The following is a 22,549-nucleotide window of genomic DNA, read 5'->3' on the forward strand; positions in this document are numbered from 1 at the left end:
TGCTCCCGCAATCTCCTTTGGGGAAGATGATGAGGAAGGAGTTCTCTACCCGCATGATGATGCACTGGTGGTTACTATACAAATTACCAACTTCACCATAAGGAGGATCCTCATCGACAATGGCAGTTTGGCTGACATCCTGTTCTGATAAGTGTTTACCCTCATGAGAATAGACACCACCTAACTCTAACCAGCCCCAATGTCGCTTAAAGGCTTCTTCGGGGAGACAATCCAACCAGCCAGAACAATCATCCTGTTCATCTTGGTGGGCAATACTCCTTGCATAACCCCAATCATGGTAAACTTCTTGGTAGTAAAGGCCCCCTCCTCTTACAATGCCATCATTGGTCGTCCGACTCTCAATAATCTCAAGGCAATCACCTTCACCTACCACCTGAAGGTGAAATTTCTAACTGCTCAAGAGATAGGAGAGATCCATAAAGAACAAGTCTTGGTGCATGAATGTTACATGCAGGAGTTGAAGCCAAAGCCTAGCGGGGTAACACATTGCGCAAATATGTGCCTCACATGTGGTGCCAATAAAATAGAGCGGGTCTAGTCACACACTACTCGAAGAGACTAATAGGGATGATTAGCCCCGGGCTAGCCCAACCTCTCCCGTGGAGGAGAGCGCGACTAGCCTTGAGGCTGCTCGAATAAATTACCTCATCCCACCACAATGAAGAGTAATCCGGCTCTAAGGTCGTCGACTAATTACCTCTATTAGGGGGTGTAACAGCTCACTAAAAATTTAATTGTGAAATTTCTATTAACTTTAAGAACCTCGTGAAGACTCTATAAGTTTTCACAAATCTATTAATCATATAGATTTTAGTCTAACTACATAGTTAGTGTTATTACTCATTATGGTATCAGAAGTGTGTTTTGATTATTGAAAATAGTTAGAAGTGTCAAAATGTATTATGATTTGTGCCATTAGACTCGGATGGTCATTTAAGGTCTTATGGTGCAATAATACTTTTTTATATTTTCGGACGAAACGTCGGTTCAAAATTGTGGATATTATTGGATAAAAATATCTTAAGTTAATTTTGTGGATATTATTGGATAAAAATATATTAAGCTAATTTCGTGGATATTATTGGGTAAAAAATATATTGAGATGATTTTTGTAGATATTATCGGGTAAGAGAATCCTACACTTAACTCTCACTCTAGGTAAGAGAGACCTACACTCAACTTTCACTCCAGTCTCATCTCTTCCATATCTCATCCATAAGTATCTCCAGCCACCCCCCCACAAAATTATCTTCATTTACACTTTCCATTAGAAGAATACCAAACACTCTCTCTCGGATAGCTTTTAGGTGTTCTTTTGTACGCCCATTTTGAAGCTTTTGTAAGTATTTTATCATAAAATCTCCTTGATATAAGTTGTTCCTTTTTTAGTTTAGTTTATGTAGATATCTTATTTGTCCCATTTGAAGATCATTTGGTCATTCAAATATTATTTAAACTATAGAAAGGTCATTATGGGAGATAAACTGGAGAATATGTTATAGTTTGGAGTTTTTGACCAAGCTAATGGATAGATATTGGTTCGAAATTTTTATGGAGTATTGTTAACATGTGTATATGATTATTGGTTGAGGATTTTTGCATGATTAAAGGTTTTGATGAAAGATTTTCTTAAATTTAGAAACTTAGAAACTGGAAGAGGAAAAACAGTTTCTGTTTTGAGAAAGTTTAATTCTTTAGTGGTCTAAACCTATTCCAATGACTTTGATAATTTTTTTGGAGGATTCTAAGTATCTTATATATATGTTATATTTTTATTTTGAAGATATTTGATGTTAGTTTCAAAGATATGAAATTTTATGCAAAGAGATATTTAGATAAGCCAATATGTGGATATTATTGGCTAAATTTATATTTTGGTTAATTTTTAACCATGAGATCTTGAATTAGAAGCTTATATATGTTTTAGGACATTTTTTTAAATCATGTGATGGTTTGATTTGAAGATCACATCTTTATAAGTTATTGATTAAAAGGTTAATCAAAACAAGTTAGAAACAAAAATTAATGGAAATAACATATGAGAATTTCGACTCTATGGAGTTTTAATAGTAGTGATTAGTTTTAAATTTTTCTAAATTGATATTTGAGTTGAGGATAAAATTTACATGAAGCATGTAAATTTTGGTGACTTTTGGAATTAGTATACAAAATTCTTATGGGTTAAACGGTCATTTTCCTACATGCAGAAAGTAAAATGGAAATTTTACTATTTAAGTTAGTATTTTTCATATTTTAAATTATTAGTGATTTAGTGCTAACTTTTAAAATCACTAATTACAGTTCCTCGTGATCGCGCTTAAGGTTTTATAAGAAACGCGGAGATCGAGGTAAGTTAGCTTTTAACTTACTAGCAGTCTACTGTGTATGTGTGCTAAGTAAAGGAACTACAGTGTATGTATGTGTGTTATCATATATGTCATGCAATGCCAAGTCATCACGTAATTGTTTGTTATACAGAATTTATTCTGTTATCAGTTTTTATCTGTTACATAATATATTCTGTCATGTATTGCTGTACATTACAAGTACATCATGCTAAGTATGCCATCTATTACATGTATGTCAAGTCATGTAATATTCACTGTTGCAAGTATGTCATGTTAAATATGTTGTCTATTATATGTTATGCCATGTTATGAAATGTTTCTATTTCAAGTTGGTCATGTATTTCAAGTTATGTTCAAGTCACGTTATGTTACGTCAGGGCTTCAGTCCTTTCGTATTTCAGTCACGTTTCATCTTGAGTTACATTCAGTTTCGTGGGGTCCACAACAACTGTGGCACACGAAATATGGGGTCACAGCAATTGTGATGCATACACTACGTGAGACACAGCAATTGTGACACGTAGAATACATGGGGCCACAACAACTGTGGAGTATGTATTTACACGTAGAATACATGGGGCCACAACATCTGTGGAGTATGTATTTAACTGCATTGTGATGTGTAGAATACATGGGGCCACAACAACTGTGGAGTATGTATTTTTCATGTTAAGTCAAGTTTCAGAACAAGTTCATGATAAGTCAAGTTTCAAATCAAGTTCATGTCAAGTCAAGTTCAGTTCACGTTTTAATTTAAGTTATGTCAATTATGCTATGTTCATGGGGCCACAACAATTGTGGAGTATGTATTTTTCATGTTAAGTCAAGTTTCAAAACAAGTTCATGTTAAGACAAGTTTCAGATCAAGTTCATGTCAAGTCAAGTTCAGTTCACGTTTCAATTAAAGTTATGTCAATTATGCTATGTTGTTCGTCAAGTTATGCTTTAATTACTTATGAATTTGACTATACATTCATGTTTTTACTGTCATCCATGCATCATTAGCCTGTATGGAAGTTGTTGTTAACTTACTGAGATTTGTAATCAAATCTCACTGTGGTAGTCTCAACTACTATTCCTCCCGAATGGTAGATCTTGTTACAGGACCTGAAGGAGGATCAGGAGTTGACCAACTAGACACAGTTGACTAAGCAACGGTGCGACATCAATGTTAATATAGTAGCTAACGTAAATTACTACTTGTACGATGGAGTTGTATCTTTAGTACTTTTTGGATCATAACCATTTTGGACTAGTGTTGTGATCTTAGTTATTCAATGGGTTGTATGAAGTATGTTTTAAGCATTTGGGATATTTTCAATTTGGTGCATAGTATTGCTAAAGAAAAAATTTATCCGCTGCGAATATTGCATATTGTTAGATGCATGTTAGGAACATTGCATTTTATATGTCATGAACGGAGGCAGGTAACCTTGTGTTGCATGTCTCGACGCTTCAAATGTCCGTCCGATCCCAAACGGAATTTGGGGGCGTCACAGGGGGACTAATAGGAAGAGAGTGGTTTGAGACACCTCTACCCTACCCTTAGTGGAGTGCGGATAGTCCTAAGACTACCCGAAAAAACTTTAAAGAGATTGTCTCCTTCGACGGATAATGATTTAGAGCTTTCGCACACATCGGCTAGACAGCTTGGGTTAGTGAACATCAATGATTGTTCATACCATGATTTGACTTCAACATCATACTCAAGTAATCAACCCCTCTCGCCATGGGCGAGAGTCAACAATGCGAGTTCAGTTTAAGTACTGCTCTACCTTTGTAGGAGTTTCTAGGCAATCCCAACTTCACATGCCGCTCGACCCCTCTTTCCAAGCGCGAGAGTCAATGAGGCAAGTTTAGACTAAATGCTACTCAACCTCCGCAGGAGTTTCTCAGTAACCCCTCTCACCAAGCACAAGGGTCAATGAGGTAAGTTCAGCCAAAGTGTTGCTCGACCTCTGCAAGAGTTTCTTAGCGAGCCTAGCTTTACATGCTGCTTAGCTCATCTCATCAAGCACAAGGGTTAACGAGGCGAGTTCAGCCTAAGTGCTGCTCGACTTCCGTAGGAGTTTTTGGGTGAGCTCGGTTTTACATGTCGCTCAGCCCCTCTTGCTAAGTGCAAGGGTCAATGTGGCGAGTTTAGCTTAGTGCTACTCGACCTTCGCAGGAGTTTCTGGGCGAGCCAAGCTTGACATGTCACTCGGCCCCTCTCATAAAGCATGAGGGTCAATGAGGCAAGTTCAGCCTAAGTGCTGCTCGACCTCCGGAGGAGTTTCTAGGTGAGCTCAGCTTCACATGCTGCTTGGCTTTTGATTAACCTAAATTATTGCATATTTTATATTTAAAATTAATATATTTTAATTAGTTTATTGATATTATTATTGATTTTAGATGGAAATATGGTTAATATGCATAAATTTAAGTTGTGATATAAATTGGTTAATATCATGGTTTATGTTTAGTTTTATAACCTGTGATTTAATTAGGTAATAATTCTTCATATGTACAATACATTTTTGATATTCTATTTTTACTTTTTAATTTTCTATTATTTGTGTATTATTTTCTTTTATGCTTATAAAATTCTGTCTTGCTCCAGTGCTCCTTACTAATACCTGATTTCAAATAGATGATAAAATATTACTGAGAAAAGGCACAAAGGTTTTGGTATATTAGTAGAGTGGCAGATGCACATTGCCTTTCTTGACAAAAGCATATGGGACAAGAGAATTTTTGGTTGGGCTCTCATTTTGGATGTATGAACAAGTGAGACCTTGCATGAAAGAAAGAAGAATCACATACATAAAGGATGTGAGACCCATGCATGGAATAAAGAAATCACATGCAAATGGGGCTTGGCAACCTTGTCTTTGTGTTGAATGGACATGGCTTTTCTTTCTTCATGGGACATTGAGCTCACACCACTTTCAGTTGCTCAACTTTATTGCTTTTCATGAAAATGGATGCATTAGAAACAATGAATTTGTTTTTATGACAACTGATACATGAGGAGTTGAAGGCAAGTGGCTGGACATGTGGACACCTATAGCGCACGGTTTGACCATCATGCAGCACATAAACTAGAGATATTTACCGGAGCATTTCCCTTTTGCTTTTGGAGGCAAGCACACGCAAGGTTTCTTTTCAAAATGCAATAGCTTTTTGAATTGCCTTTTTTTTAAGATGATGTTATGCACAATTCTCTCTGACAAAAAACAGTAGCATGTTGAACCAAAAAGAAAGCAAAGGCACTCCAACACAGCAGCTTTTTGACATAGAAGAATGCAGCTGTTCTTTTCTTGGTTCACCTAAGATGTAACAGTCCTCCATTCACATACACAATCTTCTCTTACTTTTGGATAGACACACGGCTAGAAGATTTACTTTGTTTTCTTTCCTTCTTTTGAACGCAAGAAATGGCTAGAAAAAAGATAGAAGAATGAGTTGTAAGGGAGATTTTAGCTTTGCTCTTAGTATTGTTTTATTTAGTTCTTGAGAGAATGCAGGTGAGAAGAGGGAGCTAGGCAGTGCGGTTGCAAAGCCTATGGCCCAACTATCGCTGCTTAGCCTTCCTTCTCCGTTTGTAGCCTCTCTGTCTAGTTCATTTTAATTCCAGCTTATTTAATTTAACATCATTTATTTTTCTTACATTGTACTAAGATTAGAGGTGAAGTTTAATGGTTTAGACATTATTTTGAATCAACAGTAGAGTTTATATTGTGAGCTTAATCGACTGAATGGTTTTATTATTAGATATTCTGATTATCTATATATTTATCTTGATTCATTGTAATTTTTGAATATATTGAATGCTTGAAAAATCTCTGTGATATTCGAATGGGTTTGTAAATGTTCTAACCATCAATTGTTCATACTTAATCTTTAGTGATTAATTTTATTGGCCTTAATTACTAAATCTTCAAGTTAGACAAAATTGACTTCCTAGTTTAATTGAAGTAGATTGATCAGAAATAATATTCTAAATTATTAGATAGATCATTGAATCTGTAGTCACTTTTCATATCTCTTTACTTTATCGTTTTAGTTGTATTATGCTACTTTAAAAATCTTCACCTTAGTAATTTTATCTTCCATTTATTATACATACCACCACTTTTATTTTCTCTTTCTAAATATCTTTCACCATTGTATGAGTTTGATTTTAAGCACACTTTCCTTAAGGAGACGTTCTAGAAATTTTATTCCTAATTATTACGTGACATCCTCCTGCATTTGGAATAGCGTTTGTATTGCTCGTTTTAGAGCGAATAAGTTTTTGGTACTGTTGTCGGAAAAAGTTTCTTAAATTAAAACTCGTGGATTTTATCTTTATTTTTATTTTTTTATTCATTGTTTTTATAAATAAATACTTTTTTTAAAAAAAGAAAAAACCATGTCAGCGTCTAGGATTTCTTCGCATGATGAAGTGATAGCGACACGCGATATCATAATGATCGCAAGTGTCCACTTTGGCAAAGTAGTTATCTTGCCTGTTATCCCATTTGTTTGATGGTATTTTTTTAGGGATATTGAGTCTAACAAAACGAGTCATTTCTTTTCTTTTTTTGTTTCATTAATTTTTAAATAAAAAAAAATAGCATGTGTGCATGTGATAAACAAGATTTTGCCTTAATGCGATATGCACTAATATACACATGATTGACACACTCAATTTCTAGTATTTTGTGAAATTTGAGCATCTCAGTACAGTAGTTAAACGAAATTATTTTGTGAAGATTTATTTTCAATCCTAAGTGTATCACATGATTTATGATGCATCATATTTTGTTGATAAGTGACTTTAAACACTGGGATGCTATATTTATTGAGATGAGAATTGATATGATTTATATAGAATAAATGACAAGTTTTGACAAAATATTTTGCACATGCTTGCACTTATAGTGTTTCTTATTAATGTTTATTGATTTAACACAAGAGAAGTAAATTGCAGAAGTGCTTAGCCTTTAAAAAAAAAAAAAGAATACGAAAAAAAAAATATTTGAAAAAAAAAAATAATAGAAAACAAAAGAAAACAGGTAGCTTTCCTAAATAAAGAGTTAGAAATAGTTACCTTGAACTTTGGGGGGTTGAATCTACAACCTTTATACATAGTTGGTATGAAAATTGTAGTCCCTTGAACTTTGAGGTAATTAGAATTAAAAATGATTAATTTTAAGGTTGAAAATCCTATGATAAATCATAGTTATTAATGAGAGACACAGTTGTTTAGTCACACACATATTCGAGTTTTGAGACTTTTGCTTCAATTCTATGTGAAAAAAATTATTGAGAATGTCTTGGCAGATATAGCGCCTTGTATGGTGAGCATCTCAATAACCAATATAAGCTTTAATTATACTATGCATACATATAAATTCCTCACAGTACTTTGTAAATGAATTTTTCCAAGATGACCCATAGGGTTAGTATGCACAAAGTAAACTGCACAAAGTAAATGCACAAAGTAGAGAAAAGCATAAATTTAAGAATTTATTATGTGAGACTACATATATTCAAAACTTTGACTTAGATCAATAACAAACAATTTTTATTTTATATTTTTCTTATTTGAAAGTTGAAAAATAGAAACAGAACCAAACAAAAATATAAAACAAAAAAAATAAAATGCAAGTCCTAAACTAATAAAATGAAATGCCTCTTACTTGATATCACACACACCAATGGCCTTTCTTAAGAACTTAAACCTTAGACCATCTAAAGGTTTAGTAAACAAGTCAGCCAATTGATATCCAGTAGGCACATGTTCCAAGGATACTATCTTAGATTCAATCAAGTCTCTTATAAAATGATGTCTAATGCCAATGTGCTTGGTTCTAGAGTGTTGAACATGATTTTTTGAAATACTTATAGCACGAAAATTATCATAATAGATGGTCATAGTATCTTGAGAAAAACCATAATCATCAAGCATCTTTTTCATCCACAAAAGCTGTGTACAACAACTTTTTGCAACTATATATTCAGCTTTAGTAGTAGATAAAGAAAGTGAGTTTTACTTTTTAGTAATCCAAGCTACAAGATTTCCACCTACATAAAACATCCACCCGTAGTACTCTTCCTATCATCAGTATTCCTAACCCAATCAGCATCCAAATAACCAACAAGTGTTAGATTAGTGTCTTTAGAATACCACATCACATAATCAACACCAACACTAAAGGCTATATTGGGCTTACTTGTTGTGATATATAATAGACTTCCTATCATACTTCTATAAAGTGTGGGATCAATGTTTTTACCTGTAGAATCATTGCTGATTTTTACTGAAGTGCTCACGGGAGTACAGACATTTCTTTTAATTTCCTCAAACTTCTTAATAAGGTCTCGTGCATACTTAGATTGTGAGATAAAATTCCTTCTTTACATTGCTTTACTTGAATACCTCAGAAAAAATTCAACTCACCAATCATGCTCAATTCAAATTCAAATTTCATTTCATTTGCAAAGTCATATGCAAGAGACTCAAGTGTTGTTCCAAAAACAATATCATCAACCTAGATTTGAGCAATTGGGAGTTGTTTACCTGATCACCTTATGAAAAGAGTCCTATAAGTTTGTCCTCTAATGAAACCATGATCAAGTAAGTAAACTGTTAATCTTTCATACCAAGAGCGATCCATAAAGAGCCTTCTTTAACCTGTACACATATTCAGGATAGAGGTGGTTAATAAACCCTTTAGGTTGTTCAACATATATCTTTTCTTGTAATAGTCTATTTAGGAATGTACTCTTGACATCCATTTGATATAGTTTGAAGTCTAGATGACAACAAAGTGCAAGTAGAATGTAGACAGATTTCAAACAAGCCACGGGGGCAAATGTTTCATCAAAATCAATCCTCTCTATTTGTGTGTATCATTGTGCAACCGGCCCTACTTTATTTCTCACAATGGTGCCATGCTTATTGGATTTGTTCTTGAAGATTCACTTAGTCCCAATAATATTATAATTGTATGGCCTAGGAACTAACACTCATACATCATTTCTAGTGAATTGATGGAGTTCTTCACGCATGACGTTGACCCAACTTTCATCATTCAATGCTTCCTCAACTTTCTTGGGTTCAACCTGTGACAAATGACACACAAAAGAAACCTGATTTAGTACTCATCTTCTAAGCCTCATACCTTCATCTAGCTCACCAAGAATATCCTCTCTTGGATGATTTTGAGTAACCCTTGAAGAGGGTTCTTTATCTGGTGAGATTTTTGGTGTATTCTTTATGTGATCTTCTTCATTTTGCACTTATGAGTCCTCTTTAATAGCTTGCACCGACTCCTTCAAATTTTCAAGTTCCCTCATGGTAGTCTCGGCATAAGGCGTATGTTTGGTGCAAGGTTTTAAGACCACTCGGGATTTAGGATGTGATTTGCTGTATTTACAGTTTTTTCCCAAAAATTTGTTGCTCAAGATAGTTCGTGCCATTTCTTAAATCGCTCTATTTTTCCTTTCTACCACTCGATTTTGTTGTGGCGTGATAGGTGGAGAAAATTCTTGATGTATACCTTGTTCATCACAAAAGACCTGAAATTAGTATTCTCAAATTCTCTACAATGATCACTACGTATTTTAGAGATAGAAACTTCTTTTTCTGTTTATAGTTTCTTGAATAGCTTCTTTGCAAGGTCAAAAGTTTCAGATTTTTCTCTCAAGAAAAAGGTCCATGTAAATCTTGAAAAATCATCCATAATCACCATGATATGCTTCTTTCCAACAAGATTCCCGGTTTGTGTTGGACCCATCAAGTCCATGTGCAACAGCTTAAGAAGCCGAGAGGTAAGTATGTGAGAAATTTTCTGGTGTTGAGCTCTAGTTTGTTTTCCTTCTTGGCATACCCCACAATTTTTTTTTTTTTTTTGGCTTTAATAGCCTTGGGTAGTCAATCTATAGATTCTATTTTTGAAATATTTGATAGATCTCTAAAATTAATGTACCCAAGGAATTGATACCACAATTCAACTTCATCAAGTAAGACTGTATGACAATTCAACCTTGATGTTGGAGAGACTCCATAGCAATTATCTGAGGTTCTAGTGCCCTTTAAGATCCATTTTCAGGGTTGGTTGAATATATTGCATTCATCTTTTAAAAATTGCACAAAAAGATTATCATCACAAAACTATTGACTAATGCTAAGTAAATTTGCTTTAAGACCATTAACAAATAAAACATTATGTAAAACAGGTAATCTTGATATTTCAATACTCATTTCCCTTCTACAACAACCTTGCTACCATCACCATAGGTCACAGTGCCTCCATAGGATGGTTCAACCTTCTTGAATAAAGTTTTATATTCAGACATGTGTCTTGAGCAAGCGCTGTCTAGGTACCAAAGGCAATCTTCCATTAATCTAAGTGTTGTGTGAGCAACAAGGCACACGACATCTTCCTTAATCACTCATTTCACCTTGTGTTTTGACTTTTTTTTTTCATTTGCACTGCTTTGGATGATCTTTTCTTTATTTTGGAAGTAAAAATCTGCTAATTTACCAAGCTTAAGACTTATGAAATTGATTTATTGACTCATATCATCAACTTGATTCTCTAAACTCTTCCCTTTCCTTTTTGGATTTTTTTCACATTTAATTTTTTGCACTTGATATAAGTTAAAGCAATGTGGTCTTATATGACTAACAACTTCACAATTATGACAAGTAGGAGTAAATTTACCATCATACTTACATTTCTTCATCATTTTCATGGTTGATTCTCCATGCGGAGTTTTTGAATAAATTGGCTTAGCTATAGCATTATTTTGAACATTTATACCTTGATTTCTTTTAACAAAAACAATACCTTTAGATGTAGTGGCAGCGAATGATGAGGTTTATTTTTCTTTCCCTTTGGAAGTCGTATATTCTAAGCCAATTCTATCACTACTCACCTTTTGAAAACTCAATATCTCTTCTAATTTGTGTGTTGCAGTTTTTTGTTTGCACTCTTGAAACGTTTCCATTTTTTTTTCTAGTGCCGCCTTTTGATTCTTTATCTTAATACTTTAACATTAAAAATTTTTAATGCCTCGGAGAGATTGTTTTTCTCATTCTCCACAGCAATAAGTCTATTGTATGCTTCTTGTACACTAAAATCCTGGTTAGCATCAATAAGTCCTACATCTGAATCACTAAAATCACATTCACTTTCAACTTTTGTTAATGTAATTTCAGGAAAATCATTCATAATAGTAGAAAAAGCCATAAGTGATTTTTCATTACCAGAATATGAGCTTGAACTTTCAAAATCAGAACTATCAATATTCGGCATATTTATCAAGAAGCAAACATGGTTGCAAATTTTCTTGCTAAGGAGGGGGCGATGGGTTGACATTTCGACTTTTGGGGGGAGGAGTTTAGAGAGAGACGTTTTTATGGCCTTGTACTTACTGATAAATGGGGTCTTCCCTATATTAGGTGCCAATAATTTGGATTTGGGGCCTGCTTAGGAGTTTGGTGGGTGTTTGTGTTTTTAGAGACGGTTTGAGTTTGTTTTTTGGTTCTTTGGTTTGTTTATGGGATATTTTGGCACCTGAGTTGTTTGATCTTGTGATTTTTTGTAAACTCTAAGGTGATCTTGGATTGTTTTCACGGTATTCTTTCACCACAAGTGATGGCTTTTTAATAAATTTAGAAGAAGATCACTCTTGGACATGTGACTTTCGACTTTTTTAAAAAATAAAAGTGTGATATTTAATGTTTTTCTTTTACTTTTTTTGAAATTTGGACGTTCAATTCTTATATGACCATAACCAAAACATTCATGACACTTCACTTTGTCCTCTTTCTCAACTGTATCTTTATTCCAATTTTCAGATTCATTTTTCTTAATAGAAAATTCTTTTCCTCATTTTTGTTTACCACTAGCATTTTTATTAAACATAAATTTTTTGACCTCTCTCGCAATGAGAGTTATTTCCTCATTGTTTATACTTTCTTCATCAGAAAAATCCTCATGATCTTTTTTTATAGTTTTTAAGGCAATGGACTTAACCTTTCTTGCTTGAGGAAGCGAAGATTTATACGTTTGTAAAACACCGACCAGCTCTTCTACCCTTATTGCATCCAAACCTTTACTTTTTTCAATAGCAGTAACTTTAGGTCGGAATCTTTTAGGTAAAGACCTAAGAATCTTCCTCACAACTCTTGAGTCCTCGACTTTTTCTCCAAGATTAAACCTAGAATTAACAATGTTATTGAGCTTAGCATAAAAATCATTAAAACTTTCATTTTCCAGCATCTTAATCTCTTCAAACTTATAGATTAACAATTGTAATTTTGAATTTTTCACAAATTTTGTTACCTCATGCCTAACCTTCAAGATGTCTCATGCTTCTTTAGCAATCTCACATATAGAGATTATTTTAAATTATTCCAGAGATATAGCCATGAAGATAGTATTAAGTCTCTTACTATTCTAATTACAATTGCTAATCTCATCTCTCGTCTAAGCATCAATATTTGCTTCAGGTTTAGTCTATCCTTGTTCAACGAAGTACCACACTTGTTCATCCAACGATTTGAGTTAAGCTCTCATGCATACTTTTCAATATATATAATTTTCACCACTGAAGTATGGCAGGATAGTCAATGATGACATATTATAGGGGCACGTATTACACTAGGATGAATGAACCACGATTTGATGCGAATTAAAATTTCCAAAATACATTTGTGAATCTACGAAATTGTCTATCAATTTCCTTAAACAAATTAATTAGAACTCAATATTATAATTATTTAATGAATTAAATACTTTAAGTAAATAAACAAACTTACATAACATAAAGATTGGTTATGAAGGGAAATCTTTTAAAGAACTCTTTAAATGTAAAATCTTACGGGACAGCCAAATTCAGGACAGTCAATCTTATTATTTGAAAATCAATTAGAAGTAATTATTAATTACAAAACCTTTGCAACTTGACTCTCTTATTTGCCCAAACAAATAACTCGTTTGTCTTCTACTCCAATAGCAGTCAAAAACTTTGGCGATCTTTAAATATTGACTTTTCTCCTGGAACTCTAATAGTTGAAATCTAATAAACGATCCTCCAAACTTAGAACACGATCACACTCAAGGAGAGATGAAAAATAAAATAAAAATTCTCAAGTAAATTTTCTCTCTCAAGCACTCGGAATATCCCCTCAACAATTTATGGCTAAAACTCCTTATAGAGTTCTTTTCTTTTTTTCTTTTTTTTTTTTAATTTTTTTTTGAAGTTTCTGTCCAGCCACATAATCCCTTAAATAGTTATAAAACCAAATCCTTCTAAATAGAAAGTCTAAAAAGAGTTACAGTTGAAGTAATACTTTATTGATGGTTAGAATTTGTTACAAAGACGTCTCCTTATGGACTGTTGACACTTCGCTATAGCTCTTCTCTGCAGTAACTGTTTCTGTTTAGCTTCTATTCCGTATAAATGCAAATCCTCATGGACTCAAATTTCACATAAATGACTTATTTAAACAACCTCTAAGACTTCCAGATAAATTCAATACTGTTTTAGATAAAATCAATAATTATTTTATATTAATCCCAAATTATAGATATAATGATAATATAAACTTTATCATTTAGTCATCTAATCCTAGACAAATTTTATATTTCCACATCTTAATCAATAAATATTGTTAAAATGAGTAGTTAGGAAGATATGACAGAGATTAAAACAAAAAATCATGAGAAGAGCAGAGGTACTACAGCTCAGTTAAATAACTAAGGACATAAATACTAGAAGGAATGGGCCCATGGAGACCATTAGCTTGGATCTCTTTGTGAAGAACATAATTATAATGTGTTAGGTTAGATCTAAATATTATATTAGAAGAGATTCAGGCAGCATTATTGGGTTAAAAAAACACATAGAATTTCTGAAGGTTTTTCCAACTAGGGAAAAAGTCATGTATTTTTCAAACTAGGAAAAACAGATTGTTCTCTGAGTTCCTGATATTATAACAGCCATCATCAATGTCAAAATATCATTTTTTTCCTCTAACAAAACAAATTTATAGACGAAAACAATGAATAAGACAAATATGACAAAAGCATACAGATATACAAGTGTGGTCACGCTTCCAAGGAAGCTCGGGATCGGTCCTGATATCTTATTTGCAGTCACCGACTTGTAGGGAATTAATAAACTTATATATTAATTGTTAATGACCAAAATTGTGGGTGATTAATGTCATATAGTTAGCCCTAACCCTTGGATTTATACTCAAATCTCATTAAGACACATCTGGATAATTAATTGTCTCTACAACGAGTAGTAACTCACAGATATGTCAACTTTATAGAAGCCCACTCGGTTGGTATTTTACCAGAGAGAGAGTTTCGAGCGAGATCACTACAAACAAGAAGAAAGAATTTGAAGCTTAAATCAAATTTCAAATAGTAATAACTACCAAAAAAAAAAAAAAAAAAACTATATACGTGTGTTGTCAATGCTACTTTTCAACTTGATTTTTATGTTGTATATATTAAGTGGCTTTGTACGTAGGTCAATAATTTAAATAAAGAATCATGTAAAACATGATACGTCAACTGATGTGATTGAAAATAATAAAATTTAATATGAAAATAAGTATGTGCGTGAACTGCGTGATATGTGAAAGAGAAATGTTATTTTTTATTTTAAATTTTATCATCTGATTCACATAATATGTTATAATTGACTTTTTATCGTACAAATTTATATATCAATATCAATTTTTTTTATATTTAAAATTTAAATTAATATTATTTTTAATAAAATATATTTTTTAACCAATTATATTAGATTGATATATAATATACAGTTATATTTACAATTAGATTTTTTTATTTATTTAAATAGTTGATCTATAAAGCCATTTAAACTATTGTTAAAAAGGCGCTGGGTGAATATAGGATGGACTATATATAAGTTTACCTCGATTTAGGCATTGATATGTAAAATGATTTTCTTGAAAAAAAGAAGTTTTAAATAAGACATATCTACTATAGGTGTGATGAAAGATAAGAACCAAAAGTAACCATGATATATAATCCACACACACATATGTATGGACTTAATTTGCAGGTGAAGCTTGAATAGTATTCTAGTTTTGGTGGAAGGAAGGAGGGAAATCTGGGTATAATTTCAAGGGAAAGGAAGGGTACGTACAGTGAAACCACATGACAGACAGTACTAGCTGCTGTAGGGAAGGAACAATCGCAGATTAGAGAATTGTTGTACATTTCAGGCTTGGAATTGTAATTTGCTTCTGCTGTGAACCAACTTGATTCAATGCTGCATGGGTCCACTCTGAAATTCCAATCATCCTTCTCCAGTTGTGTAGCTATTTCTCTCAGGGCACCAACTGCATCACGTCAAGAGAGAAAAGAATCCAATATTATTATTATTATTATTATTATTATTTTTAACTCTTCAAGAAAGCTAAACCTCCTAAACTAATCAACAGTGCATTTTTAAATAATTTTTAACACTAGAACTCGTTTGTTAAGATGAAAATTAAAAATTAAATAAAATATTGTTAGAATAGAATTTTTTTAATAAAATTTTTATTTTGAGATTTGAAAAAGTTGAATTATTTATTGTATTTTATATAAGAAGTTGGAAAAATTATAATAATTAGATCAGATGAGATAGTGAAAACAAACTACACCTAAAAGCTTTTTATATATTTACTTCATATCTAATGCCCAAATAGAATTAAACTCCAAATACTCGAAACAATAACTTCAACTCCTACTGAAATTAATCTACAAATTGTCTCATTTCAACCATGTATGACTCATGAGCTGATGTGTGTGTCGATCGAACAAATACAAAAAATAATTATTCAAAATATATGTATCTTGATTTTAAAGAAAACACCCAAGATTTTACAAGATTCTTCTACCCTATCTGTCTTTGTTAACTTTCATGGTTGGTATTGGATATAAAATCAGGATCTGGCTTGCATCCTGTGCAGAAAGAATAGGACGTCTCCTGTTAAAGAATTAATGGTCAAGATTGCTTGTTGGTAACCAAGCCACTCGATAAATTTCATCTCTTATCCAACACATTTCATTCCCTCTAAATATTTATTTGTTAAACATATTTATTCATTAAATATAATAGCTTGTATCAAATATATTTATATATTTTGATTTTATAATATTTATATCTTTTGGTTTTATAATATTTACAATAAATAATATAAATAATATGTTATATACCAACACGTAATAAATAACATAATAAATATAAGTGCATTATCATTGGTATCTTTAAATTTATTTTTTAATATATAAAATTTTGACAAAACATTTATATAAGTAATGCTAGGTATATTTTAGAGGGTATAAATTCTACATATTCCTTTTAAAAAAAGAGTTTTAATATTAAAAATATGATTTTTTAAATAAATCTCAAATTTATCTTTTTGTTTTTTTAAAGAATGTGCAAAATTAAAACATGTCCCAAAATTAAAACCGTAAATATCATTTTTTAAGTTGGAGGTGAATGAAATGTGTTGGGCGAAAGTTACTAAGTGGCAATATGGAGATTTTGATTTGACCGAAATGAACAAGTGCACACTAAGAAAAAAGAAAATAGAAAAAAATTAGGAGAGTTAGAATTGCTTGTTGGTAACCAATCTTGGCCATTAATTTTTTAACAGGATATGTCCTGTTCTTTTTGCACAAGATGAAAGCCAAACCCATAAAATAAACTATCAAGAATAAAGGAAGAGATTAAGATAAAGAAAAATAAAGCCAAAAGATGTTAAATCATATACAAAAAGAGTGAAAGTGATATAAGCAGGACTCCACTACTCAAAGAACGAAAGAGATCTCTATCAAAGAAAATGATTTCTATAGATCTACCAACCTCTCTACGCACCGAAAGGTGTGACTTCACACTCTTTAAATTTCCTCTCTCCCAAAAGGAAGCATCTTTTTCAAATGAATGATGCGATTGACAATATCTCCCAATAAAAATAAGTGTTTTTAAATGAATTTACGATTTTTTTTTTTAAGTTTAAGAAGATTAAAAAAATACATAAAAAAAAAAGAAAAAAAAATAGCTTTATTGGTGGACAGTGTCTGAACCCACTCTCGGTGGTCCCAGCACTATCCTTTTCAAACTCTTTAAAATCTTATTTATTTCATTATATTGAAATATGTGTAAAGTTGTGAGACTGTAAAATTATTAAATATAATTAATTTTATTTAAACAATTTGTGAGTACAGGTTTTTATGCCGAATCATTAAATTTTTGTGACTCAATCTTTATTTATAATTTATATGATTTATTTATTATTTATTTTATAGATGAGCATTCGAGCACCGTATGATATATCATTGTCCAAATCGTCATTGTGAATCATTCGACCATGTTGGTGGGTTCCAATCATCCCAAAAAAATACACAAACAGTTAGATTAATACACATAGATAGTTGTTATCTTAGGCTATGGACCTATGCTTCACAAGAATACATTAATATTGATGGGAAATGATAGTTTGCCGCTCCACTCTTATCCATTTGACCGCTCATTATAAAAAATAAAAAAAATTAATTAATGATTAAAAAAGTAAATTTTAATTTATTAATATATATATTTTTATTTTTTAAAATATTAAAATATATAAAAAAAATTCTAAATTATACTAAGCGGCACGCCCAGCCGCCCAGAGGTCATTGCTGTGGGCGGCAGCCTAGCCTGAACCAATTTTGATATCTTGCCATTATGTGTGCATGGAGCTGCCTACATGACTTCATTACGTGCCATTATCCAGATTTTTCCAAAAAAGGATAGGAGAAAAAAAAAAAAAGGACTATTGCCAAGTGATACATTTTTTTATTAGATCTTATCCACTACCACGTGACGCTTCATTGTTAAATGTGGACCCCATTAAGTCATATAACTAGGAAACATGTCTTATATGCTAGCTCCATTTATCGAGCCTTGAATTTCGTAGTAATTAATAGGATGGAAACTGCAATACAAGATCATCAAGCATGATGGTAATTATATTCTTTATACAGCGAATATCTTCTCTCCTTTATTTATTTATTTATTTATTTAGATTTTTCCAATCTATTTAATGGAATTTATAATATTCTGTAAATGAATACATCTTTATGACCAATCAATTGAATATCAGTTAATCACTCAATGAAATCAAACATAAAACAAATGGATTACTGATCAATGTAATGGACTGCCTGATCAGTCATGATGATGATCTCGATCTCATGTTGACATAGAGGTAATGAATTTTGAGTCGACCCAAATAGCTAAAATGTGTGTACGTAGCTAGCCAGCTAGGAGATCAAGATGATCAAAACAAGTCTCATCCGAGTCAACGTATCATAATGCCCCCTCCGCTGCCGTCTTTTCTAGGAGCTAGCTAGGGAAGAAAAAGCACTTAAATATAGTGATAATTATTCTCCCTTTCTTCAAATATCAATATTTTCATAATTTTTAAGCTCTTTTCTTTTTCTCTTTGTTTGTTTATTTTAGTCACACTTAAGTTTTTTTTTATTGTTTTTAATATTGTATTTTAACATCGTTATCTTGACTTTTAATATTGTGTTTTAACATGAATTCTATTGGCTTTAGATCATTAACATTTCTTTCATCAAAGCTATCCCCAAAATTTGATGACAGGTATATATTTTCTATAAATTTAAATCCTTCTTAACTATAACCTCACATTAGATTAGTTAAAATAATAACATAATATTATTTTTTAATAATAATTTTTTTATTTTTTGTCATATTTTACAATATGTTATTTTTAAATAATAATATGGTTATTTTTAAATAACTATATGTTAATTAATAATTTAATTTGATACTTAAATTTAATTTAATAATTAATATTTCTATCTGTGCCAATCAAGACTAACTTTCAAACTTACATGCCAGTCAAGAACTTTGAAACTTACAACCACCTTTCGATATGATATAATACAAAATCAACTAATACCATTCTTTAATACTGACTTTTTAACTTACAAAACCAACTTAGAGTAATCTATAATCAAAATCCAAATTACAAAACCAACTAGAAACCAACTTAGAGTAATCTTACATTTCCCTGGCACACTAGCAAGACCTCTGCCTAGGCTGATGACAGGTACAACAATACACTTCCACAATTCCAACTTAACAAATCAGTATTGCTTATGTATAGCCATATACAATGATGACAAGATATCTGAAATACACTTCCACAAATCTAGAAGTTTCTACTAGCAAATTTTCTCCACAAAATCAGAACTTAATCAGACACAAGTATTCCAAAAGTTACCGACAAAATTGGAACTTAATCAGACACAAGTATTGCTCAAGCTTTTACTAGCAATGTTCATTCTCTATTGTTGAAATCATATCACATGTCCACTGAACTTTTAGTAATTTTCAATTTTTAGTAATTTTGTACTACAACTTTTAGTAATTTTTAATTTCTGATTTATAAACCCTCACCATACTTTGCAAGGTAAAATATATCAAAGGAAACAAAATTTACTTTCTGCAACTGTCATCATCTTTCTAAGCAATCTGTTCATCACACATCACATAGCATCTTCCATATTTTGGGCAACTTTTAGCAAAAGTTTCTAAAGAATCTGTTCATCACACCTCACCAAACCTATAACATGTCTATAGTAGTGCATATATGTATATATGGGGTCGAGTATGTTTGCTACAGAAATTCTTGTGCTGCTTTTGAACTAATTCAACCAAAATTAAAAACAATTGACAAAAGACAAATTAATAAAAAAAAGCAATGCTATAATTAGACTCAATCAGCTCAGCTCTTGGGAAAATAACTTAAAATAAAAAATTAAACATACTTGCAGTGGGTAATAAGCTAAAAACTGGAAATAAGAAATAATGTGCATAGTAAATTCAAGGATAAACAGAACCAACAACTACTTGACTCCCCCACAAAAATGCACAAACATCAAATCAAGAAAAATCCATCACACATATGTAACTGTATTTTTTTGTTACTTTCGAAGACTGCACTTAGTTTTTCAGAAAAAAAAAGAAAAGAAAACTCAAATTCATACTCATTTCACAAGTTAAAGCACCAATACAGAACAACTTAATTTATTCCCAAACTGAGAGAGAGTGTTGCCGAACGTTCTTGAGCCAAGTTGAGAGAGAGAGAGAGAGAGAGAGAGAGAGAGAGAGAGAGAGGAAATCGCACAATGCTGGAACGACGGGAACCAGCAAGGAAAGGGGCTCGAGAATTTTTGGACCCAGGAACAAAGAAACAATCATTCGAGGAAGAGAGAAAACAGAGAAAAGCGAGATTCAGGCCTAAAACAGAAAAGAGAAATACGAGGGAAAGAGAGATTCTATCCCCAATTGATCTCTTGCCTCCTGACTACTCCTGAAGCCAATAGAGAAGAAATCGACTTCATTCAGACAAGGAAATAAGGCATGAAATTGGAAAAAGAAGAAGAAACTATGGAGAGAAGGGGAGAGAGGGAATGTCGGGCTCTAGAGGGAAGAGAGAAAGAGAGAGAAACATATAGGGAAGAGAGAAAATGGAGAGAAAAAATTGAAAGAGAGAATGGAAACACCAAATGGGTTCACAGAGGGAAAAAAAAGGGAGAGGGAGAGGAAGAGAAATGGGATCTAGGAGAAAGCAAACATTTTCACGGGCGAGAAGGGGAAGAGCGTTGGAGGAAATAAAGTTGTAATAAAATAATGGTCATTATGGTTACAGAGATGAACAGAATATGGAGATGAACTTCTGTAGTTCAAAGTTGAAGATTTTAATGTTTACTGAATTCAATGCAGTGATTTTAGAGACAAACCCTTCAAATTTTGATGAAACGCAACATTTGAAGAGGTTGATACTAGTGCTCTTAGGGGCTTCTGTCAGGAATCGTGGTTAAAATACTCGAAGTCCTATTTCATGGGACTTCTCATTTTTCACAATGCCTTCACTTTGGATCAAAGATCGATAATTTAAAGGGCTTGAATCCTAGGGGTTCAGAGTGGATGGAAGGAAAAGACAGTTACTCATGGGCCAATTCTACAGTAACGCCCACAATATTTATTTACCAAGATAGTTCATTCACATTACTAATGACAATTGTACAGCCCCATTCACATTGCTATCCCATGTCGATTATGATGTACATGTTCTCATAAAACTTCCCACATAATTTATACAATTTGATAAGAAAAATACAATTTGATACAATTATATAATTTTATATATGATTTATACATAAAATTTTCCACACTGTTCTTCCAAAACCCTCAGGCAGCATTATGAACTTAAAACGCACGTGGCTGTTCCATTGGCTATTGGATCACCAATAAAAAATAGTATCTACCTACTTAATAGAAAAGAAAATTCTTACAAAGAAATCTTTCAAAAGTAAATTTACAAACTCATATAATTTGATGTAATGTATTAGATTGTAAAAATATTTTTTATTATAAAATTAATCTAACGTATCACATCAAACTACATAATTCTCTAACTTTGCTATTGTAAGATTTCTTTATAAATCTAGCCCTTCTCATTAGAAAAATCATTTTCCATGGTGGGAAAAATATTTGTTAACATTATCGACTATCAAGATTGATTGAATAGAGGTCCTGGGCAGAAGAAGTTCCAGTCCATGCCGGATCTGATGATGAATGAATTAGGCTCTCAGCTCCACTTAAGCTCTTCCTTACTGGTTGGATCTGATCAAACTGGCCTCTTAAAGCTTCAAACCTATATTCATCACCATATATACTTGGATCCATAATATCTTCATTAACAACAGTTCGGCCTTCGAGCATGCTTACTACTGCAGACATGGTGGGTCTAAGCACTGGAGATGGATTGGTGCAAAGTAGAGCTACTTTGATCATTCTAATGGCCTCCTCCTTGTTGAAATCGGAGCCTAGCTTTGGGTCTACTAGCTCCATTAGATCACCTTTTCTTTGTAGAAAAAGGCCCTGAAATAAGCATACTTGTAAGAATGGAAATGAAAAGTAGCAAATCAACAAAAGAGAGAGACGTGAACTCATGCCTGAAGTCAATGAGTCGAACAATATTAACCTAGTTTAGTATACTTTGTAGCTTGACTCTAGAGTAGCAGATTATGCCGACCAGATTGGGTGGAAAGGCACAAAGAAGAAACGTAATCGATGCCTGGGTTTTT

At 32.4% G+C, this 22,549-nt stretch overlaps 1 protein-coding gene across 3 annotated transcripts in view; it reads right to left on the minus strand.

Moving 5' to 3' along the window:
* The window catches only part of LOC122275478 (probable LRR receptor-like serine/threonine-protein kinase At1g07650), a 69,606-nt gene that overhangs the window by 39,716 nt on the left and 7,341 nt on the right, over positions 1-22,549 (minus strand). Inside the window, exon 16 of one of the 3 annotated variants that reach the window (XM_043084562.1) lies at positions 21,808-22,343. The exons of 1 other annotated variant lie outside the window; for it this stretch is intronic. In XM_043084562.1, the coding sequence (XP_042940496.1) occupies positions 21,963-22,343 (381 nt within the window). In that variant the 3' untranslated portion in view covers positions 21,808-21,962. Of the gene's footprint in view, positions 1-21,807; positions 22,344-22,549 lie in introns of those variants that run through there. One more of the 3 variants, XR_006228556.1, reaches the window with a different exon arrangement.

Source organism: Carya illinoinensis, chromosome 9 (genome assembly GCF_018687715.1).
Source record: "Carya illinoinensis cultivar Pawnee chromosome 9, C.illinoinensisPawnee_v1, whole genome shotgun sequence".
NCBI classification, from domain to species: Eukaryota; Viridiplantae; Streptophyta; class Magnoliopsida; order Fagales; family Juglandaceae; genus Carya; species Carya illinoinensis.